The sequence below is a fragment of the Pteropus vampyrus genome, unplaced genomic scaffold (assembly GCF_000151845.1).
Source record: "Pteropus vampyrus isolate Shadow unplaced genomic scaffold, Pvam_2.0 Scaffold6, whole genome shotgun sequence".
Classification (NCBI taxonomy): domain Eukaryota; kingdom Metazoa; phylum Chordata; class Mammalia; order Chiroptera; family Pteropodidae; genus Pteropus; species Pteropus vampyrus.
Window position 1 is genome coordinate 1396295 of NW_011888787.1, and position 8337 is coordinate 1404631.

The 8337-nt window shown below is 48.4% G+C and overlaps 1 protein-coding gene across 4 annotated transcripts in view; it reads right to left on the bottom strand.

Annotated features, from left to right (window-relative positions):
- LOC105296358 (3 beta-hydroxysteroid dehydrogenase/Delta 5-->4-isomerase-like) overlaps positions 1-8337 on the bottom strand; it is a 23741-nt gene that overhangs the window by 7011 nt on the left and 8393 nt on the right. For 3 of the 4 annotated variants that reach the window (XM_011366408.2, XM_023535368.1, XM_023535361.1), the window contains one exon: positions 474-626. In XM_011366408.2, the coding sequence (XP_011364710.1) occupies positions 474-618 (145 nt within the window). In that variant the 5' untranslated portion in view covers positions 619-626. Of the gene's footprint in view, positions 1-473; positions 627-811; positions 948-8337 lie in introns of those variants that run through there. The other variant, XM_023535366.1, reaches the window with a different exon arrangement.

Here is an 8337-nt window from a genome sequence, read left to right on the forward strand (position 1 = left end):
ACACACACACACACACACACACACACACACACACACACACTCTCAGCTTCACCTTCACTGGAGATGCTACGTGAAGCCACGCAAAGGCCAGTGTGAGCAACAGGGGCAGGGACACCTGGAGGGGTCCCCAGCTTCCTGGTGCTTGCCTGCCCTTTGCAGCTGCTGCACGTAATTGCCGAATCAAAAGTCTTCAGAACATTCAAGAGTTTTTGACAAGGGAGAGAACCGGTATGTGATTTTTGTGGACGAGATGGGGCCTGGAGGCTGACATCGGGGCCGGAGTCCAGGCTCCTGACGCCCAGCCCGGTGTCTCTTCCACTCCACCGTCTGGGATTTCCTTTCCGATGACTTTGCACATAGGCTCAGCCTTCATTCGGCTACGACTTTCCTTAATTTGCTAGACCAGAACCCCCATCCCACACCTACGCAGGGTTCAAGATGGAGCCACACACTCAGGACTCGAGTTCACTTACTAGAAAATTCTTCCTTCACTTCTGGTCTGAAGGCTTTGTCCAGCGCCCTGATCTCCTGCAGCTCCTTCTCCTCCGCCAAGAAGTGGACGATCCTCTGACCCAGGAAGCCTCCCGCTCCTGTCACGAGGCAGCTCCACCCGGCCATGGCCAAACCTGGAGACCAAGGAGCAGCGGGGAGCGAGATGGGTTAGAAGGCGACTCCAAAGATGGCCCCAAACGGAGGCCAAGTGGTGACAGCCGCGCAAAAGGCCATTTCGTTCCCTCCGCTCCATTTTTGCAAAAGCCCCCAACCTCCTCCCCGCCCAGGAGTCGCTGGAAGAGAACGACAAAGCTCTGACCTGTTAGTCGGAAAGAGCAGGAGGAGAGCCTGCGCCGGTCAGGAGACCTTGCCCCGCTGAAGGCAGGCCCGGAGCTTTATAGGCTGTTCCTTCTGGCTCCACCTCTTCACCTTGGAATCGATTGCACGCTCATTGCTAAACCCCTCTTCTCGTCCCTCCTCCCACGTACTTCTCATTCCTCCAGGGCTCAGGAAGAGAAAACCAGCTTCAAGGCCACAGCGTTGATAAAAGCACTCGGTCCTGCCATCGACAGAACAGCAATCCCGGCCCGTGGCTTTAGACTAGGAGCGGTCTCCCAGCACAGTGTGAACTCACAGCCTCGGGAAGTGAAGACATCTGGGCGAGGCGTGGGGGTGGGCCGTGGGAATGCACCGCAGTCCACTGTCCCCTCTCTCAGAGTGGGGTCTGAAGTGTTGTTGTCTTGCAAAGTTGACAAATTTGTGAGGGTGGCAGTGCCAATCACTAAGTTCTGAGGGAGGTGACTTTCTTTCCCACCTAATACATTCTGCATGTCGATTCTGCTCCCGACAACCCACCCCCCCCCACTGCTCCCCAACTCCCCCAGAGAGCTAGAGGAAGAGCAGCCGACGTGTGACGACCCCCTGGTTCTATGTCACGAGTCTGGTCACGGGCCACAGTGGCTCCTATTACAGACATCTGCGCTCACCCCGCATGTTGGTCGCAAACCAGTATCGGCGGGCTCCTGAATGGAAGATGCGGTGGGCGCTTCTGCAGCTCATGCCCGGCAATGTCCAAATGCCACCACCGTTAAGCGCCTTGGGACTGCCTTTTCCTCCACTTAAAATACTGAGATGTAGTTTACAAGCATTAAAACATCCGGATCTAAGGCCTTAGTTCACTGCACCTTGACAATTATATATATCCACGTAACCACCACCGCAAATAGGACAGAGAACACCTCCTCCACCCCGAATGTTCCCGCAGTCAATTGCCAGAGCCATCTCTGCCGCAGAAGCAACTACTTTCCAATTTTTAGTCCCAGATGTAGGCTCCAGATTTTTTCTTCTAAAGTCTTCCGCTGGGCACCGGACTCCCGGTGGCTCGGACACACCTGCTCAGGAAACATTGTCGCCGTCACAGTTGTAGCAGCTTGCTCTCTGAAGCTATTTGCACCAGCTCGAGCCCCTCGGTCTGGCTGAGATGGGTGGGGCCCCACCTGAGGCCACCAAGGTGCACTGTACATCTTTGCCCGCCGTAAGAGAAGCGTGCGCATCTCCCAGCTGCTGGGAGTGTCAGAGGCTGGCGGATGTCAGCTAGTGTCTCTCTGGAGTGGCTTTCAGCCAAAGAGCCAATGGAGCAAGAAGAATTCAGTCTCTAAAGTGGAACCAATGAATATAAACTCTATGGAGAGTGAGAATGATAACGGGCAAGCATATGAGGACCGCAATATCACCTGTTTTTTGTTTAATTTTTTAAAGTTCAAAAGAGCTTTACCGAAATCTAATTTACGTGCTCATTTTTAAACTGGGTTATTTATCTTCTTCTTGTTGAGTTGTAGGAATATCTTATGTTCTAGATACAAGTTCTTTGATAGGTATATGATTTGAAATAGTTTTTCCCAGCCTGTGGCTTATCTTTTCATTTTCTTAACATTTTTAGAAGCACAAATACTTTTCATTCTGACGCAGTCTCGTTAAAAATAATTCTTTTTTCTCTTACCGCTCATGTTTTTGTCTAACCCAAGGTCACGAAGATGTTCACCCATGTTTACTTCTAAGAAGTGTTTCGTTTTAGCCTTTGCCTTTAGGTCTATGATCCATTTTGAGGGAAATTTTGCATGTGGTGAGTTAATAGCCTAAATTCACATGGTCCATTGATTTTGACAAAGACGCCGAGTAGATTCAGGACAGCCTTTTAAACACATGTGTTTAAAAGGGAAAGTCAGGGCATGTTATTATGTCAGGTGGGTTCCATCTAGGTCCCCATCTGGGTCACCACCAGTTGTCATCGGAGTTTGGGAAGAACTCTTCGGGGTGACACAGTGTGGGTTCAATAACGTGTGGGATTAGGACGACGCAGGAAAGGCACAGGTCAGCAAAGGGGCAGGCGGCCTGTCTTGCCCACCCTTCCATCCTGCACAGACGCACGGGGGCTCAGGAGACCGCCGGCCCGCCCTGTGGCTGTGCATTCCAGGGTTGGGATGGTCGCTTCCCTGATTCTGCTTCTGTATCATTCGAGTGCAAGAAGGCGGCTTTATCCACGGAGGAACACGCGTGCCGTGGGTGCCCAGCAGCCTGGATTGGAGTGTCGGTGGTTTGCAGACATTGTATGGGAAACTCGAGTCTGTGTGGCTCATGGAAAAGTTCCCTCTCCTGGGGGAGAGAGCCACGGGCTCCACAGGGCACAGCCCCTCATGCTCCGAAGAGGGGCTCTCTCTTCTCGGCTACCTTGTTAAACGATTGGGCCATTTTAGGACAACTGTGCTCCGCGTGCCACGGTCCTAGAGAGGTACACTTTGGGAAATGGAAGCGCGTGAGGATAACATTCAAAGGCACTGAGTGAGATGGGACGCTGTAGGGAGAGAGTGTTCATGATGAAAGGAGAAGCTTCGGGACTGAAGCCTGGGACAAACGTAAGAACGTTGAGAGGTCGGACAGAACGAGGAGCCAGCTCAGGGCACCGAGAAGAAAGTGTGGTCAGCTCTGCTGGATGTTGCTGAGGCATCAGGTAAAATGAAGGAGAGGGCCGACTGCTGGTTTTGGCCACATGGAGTTCGAAAGTCACTCCGGAAGAGCCAATTCTCACGAAGAGTTGGGTGGAAAATTCAGTTGGAGTGCACTGAGTTACTACAGATGACAAGAAGTGACGAGCGCTGACTACAAAAAAATCCTGTTCAAGAAGTTGTGCCTTAAGATCTCATGTTAAAGCCAGTGGGGCCGAGAGGTTGTGGTGGTTGTTCTATTGTTTTAAAAAAGGGCTACTCCCTTTATTGTCGAATCCTTAGCACCTGGCGCGGTGCGTGACACATAGTGGGTATTCAAAAACCACTGAACGTTTGACGGAATGAAGCGTTTATGTCTTCTACGTCTTTATATCCCCATAACAATTAGCACAGTATCTGACACATGATAGGAGCTGAATTCATGCTTGCCAAATGAATAAATGAATGAAAGGCTATGTAAACAATTAAGGACTGCGATGTCCGAGTGCTTTTGAGAACCTTAAGCGTGAACACGTAAGAGGAAATGGAAGGCAGCAGTCACCACAAGAATGACCGCGTGGGAAGGCCATCTGCCTGTCCGTCTCGCCACGTGAAGGACAGCAGAGCTTTGCCTCGTGTCTTCCCCTCTCTTAGGGATCCGAGGAGAGTTGCTGATTTTTTCTTTCTTTCTTTTTTTTTTTTTTTAAAGTTAGTTAATTTTTTTATGGTGACATTGGTCAACTAAATCCAATAGGTTTCAGCTGTACACTTTAACGGTAAGGCACATATATATTTACACTGCTAAAATGGCTGCTCCTGACGGCAGGCCCTGGTGAGAGGGCCATGCTCTGGAGTGTTTTTAAATGGTTCCTCTCACTGGCCCCTGGACGCTCTAGGGGATGGTTCTCCGATTCACTGGGAGAACCTGGTGCGGTTCCTCCTGGAGGTGAAGCAGCAGCTGCGGGGATCTGGCGGGCTGGGCCTGCTGCAGGTTTTGACTCTCAGACTTGTCCACGGCGCCTGCAAGTCTGCAATCACAGTTCAGGTCCCTCCCGCCCCCTCTCCGCCCCCTCCCCGCCCTGCACCCCGTACTGGTCTGCATGGAGGTTCCTGCTCAGGTGAGTGATTCTCTGTGTCTGCCTATCTCTCCAATGTGGGGGGCAGGGGTTTGCTCTGTGACCTCACTTTTCTGAATGATCAAGAAGAGTTGTAAATTTTTCAGTTTGTTTAGCTTTTCCCTGGTCGTTAGGATGCAGTGGAGACCTCCAGGCTCCTCGTGTCCTGGATGGGGACGCAGAAGTCCCCCACATCATTTCATTTTCACAGTGACGAGCCAAGAAGACCGCTATTATTATCTGATAGTGGAAGACAAAGAGGTTTCAGTCTTGCCAAACATTTTGAGGACAGTGGTGCCAGGACCTGGATCCAGACAGCCTGACCCTGGAGTGACTTCAAAGCTGAGTCTCTTAATCAGAAAACAACGTTAATCTTTTAGATACCCAGTATTCGGTTTCACTGTTGAAAACTTTCCAGTGGAGAAGATTTCTTTGCCTTCTTTACCCATGCATTTTAATGCAGGACATTTTTAGGGGCCAAGGAGTCCCGCCTGAGGTTAACATGCATCTCTTAAGATGAGTGTGAACATGCCTCTGTCTATACTGCCGAGGCAATGAGAACCATCCTTTTGGCATTATAGTTATAATAATAAATATCCTTGCTCATTTTCCTTGGGATCTTGGAACTTGCCATCTGAGTCCAGAAGGAAAAGCAACTTAAAAAAAAATAATGCACATGTGTCCAGGATCAAGAAAGAATACAGTTATCATCAAGGTATATGTACGCCGAGAATGAATTTTTAGACTAGATTCTCTTATAAAGTAAGCTCACGTCATTATCTGCATGTCAAATTGCTGTAATGCCATATGCTATAATGATTATCACTCTTACCCCAAACGAATCTGGAATGACTTCAGCTGGTGATGTCAGGGTTGAAAAGCCAACCTGGCCTTCATGCCTACTTAGAAGTCTCTATAATTACAGTTATTATGCAGAAACTTGGGGAATTTTATGTCATGTTCGCCAGCCAGCAAGAAAATCAGAACATAAAAATAAAAAAAATGTGATTTATGAGGTCGCGATGGGGCAGTTAGAAGGGTGAATGTTATTCCACCAATGATTTCTCTGGTTTTGAACCTTATTTTCATGGCTGCTTATTTATTCTTTTGCACCATATAGGGCAATTCGGTACTGAGATAGCCTCATGTTATTTTGGATGTGAAGAGAATAACGAGACCAAATTCATGGACAAATCGAAAGAAACTTCGACAAGCGGTGTCTGAGGCATAGTTCTGTGATCCAGACGTGAAATTCCAAAGAGTGAAGTTCTAAGGAGTGCATCCAGCCCCACCGAATGTGATGCTGGTCCCAGTGGGTGACAGGGTATGAGGGCTGAGAGGCAGGCCAGAGAGGTGCAAATTCTAGGTTGCGGTCACCGCCCCCGAAGCGGCTAGGTTGTGCAGTTCCCTCAGGAGTCTGCCCACAGCCTGCCCACTAGCAGAGTCCATGTTCTTGGGACCTCTGAGTAACAACATTTCTTGGACTTCGATCTTTTCAATTGGTTTAGCTCTTTAGTACTTTATTGAGAAAGTCTACGTCTATCCAGCAAAACTATCTGATATAGCTTAAATGAAGGTCTCGCCTTTCTCTCTTGTTGGTGAAGGGTTGGTATAGACAGTCTATTTTTATTTTGTTTCCAGAGTCCCTCAGCCTCTTATCTCAAAACTCTGTTTTTCTGCTTTCCCTGGAGTCAGGGCACTACGCAGAACAGACATTATTTAGTGGGCCTGTAGCAGTCTAGGTCATGAACACAAACATTTTAGGCTTTCATTCACTACTCTGTTCTTTCATGTCTCCGGCCTTGGCTTTGTGAACTAAAATAGTTTCTCAAGATTCCTTGCAGAGGCGCATGAGTCAGCTACATCAGAATCACCCCTGCCCCACATCCCTTTTTGATATGTGTGAAATTTCCATCTTTTCCAAGGTACGTGCTGCCACTCTAATCGATGTGTTGACGGTCATCTTCGAGACCCTCGTTTAGGTCATTTAGACTTCCTATCCCCCAATGCAATTGTGACTGTACCAGCCAGACAGTGGCCCCTGGATACGGCACGTCCTTTGTATATCCCTAAACTTTCAACACAAGCACCCCACCTTTGCTGCCAGATTAAGACCCCTCCTTGTCCTCAAACTGGCCATCAGCCTACCCAATGCGGAGCCGGTTTGAACTTTTAACTGAATAAAAAGTTTGGGTCAAACGCAATCATCATAGTCAACTACCCTTTTTCTTTTATCAAGCCATTCATGACGCCTAACTTAGCCTCTTCTCAAAGACCACGATTCTATACAGTGTCCACTAGCTTTACCTTCCTTCTTTCGTCTGGTTGGTCCGTCCTACCCTGTTTGATAGGGAGTATGATTTTTGTTGGTTAATAAAACCTCTTTTCTCCAGAGTGTAAATTTCCATAGTTATTTCATAGAGGTGCAGAGGATGTACAAATCATGGAATCCACTAGCTGTTTCAATCATTATGGATGTGCCCTTTTAAGATCTTTTATTCTGAGAAGCGTCAAAGGGACTGATGATTTGGGAGTCTGGGTGTTTGTTTCTCCCGAATTCTGGGTTCTGGGTACACCCCAGTATAGGCAACGGGACTAATACTGCCATACTTTCTCTTTCTAAATAAGTAGGTGGCATATGCTCCATACATTTGGGTTAGGAAACTGTGTATGGCATTAAGAGTTATACCAGGGAGACTTCTGCATGTGTCTTCCATGCTATCTAATGTTCCTTGACCTGGCCCTTGGTATACAGGATAAGCTGGGCAACTGTGGAACTGTACTATGACATGGGTTTATGCAGAAAACTGTCTGGCTAGGAATGACAGAAGACTTTTCACATCTGTTGGCTGAGGTAGTGACCCGTTCAGCTTGGTTCTGTCTTAACTCATTGTTTTCCCCCGGAACTGCTATAATTTCTTCAGATGTGACAATGCGGTTCCATCCAGCTTTGCCTTTTTGGATTAATTCATTTAGCAAATATTTACTCGAAGCTTTCTAGGGTGTCGGGTGTGGCCCTAGACCCTAGGAATGTAGAGAGCAAGAATGATTAAGGTCCCTGAGCTGGTGAAGACGAACAAACAATAACAGAGGACGAGGCAATGGCCGACTGAGTGAGTACTCAGAAGGGAAGCAGGTGATATGCCGAGTAAAGCAGACCCCTATTCTCGACGGGACAGTCGGGGGAATCTCACCTCATTGAGAAGGTGACACTTTGGCTGAGATTTAAATGTCACGAAAGAGCCAAGCAAAGGAAGAGGATCGGGAAGGGCATTTTATGTAGAGGGAACTGTCAGCGCGGAAGTCCAGAGGCAAGGAAGAGAGTTTGGCTTGTTTAAGGAATAGAAAGGAGGCAAAACGTCTGTGGCGTGGTGAGTGAAGGGCAGAGTGACGAAGAAACGAGTCGGGAGGGGTGGCGAGAAGCAGATCACGCAGTGCCCTGGGGAGCTGCCTCGGCGTTCGTGCGGGACGGGGTGCGAAGCCACAGAAAGGCTTAACACAGACTCCGCTGGCACTTAAAAACGAGCAAACGAACTACTCTCTCGCTGCTGTATAGAGAAGAGAAGGTGACGAGGAGCAAGAGAGAACGTGGGAAATGGGTTTTGAGGTGATCTATTTAGGACATTTAAATTTTAGCCCTTTTTTGATGTCTTCGAGTGTCAGATCTTATTCAGCCGGGCGCCCCTGCTCTAGAAGTCTCTTTTAGCTGACTGCTGGACTGGGGAGAGGGCCTCTATTCATTTTTTTTT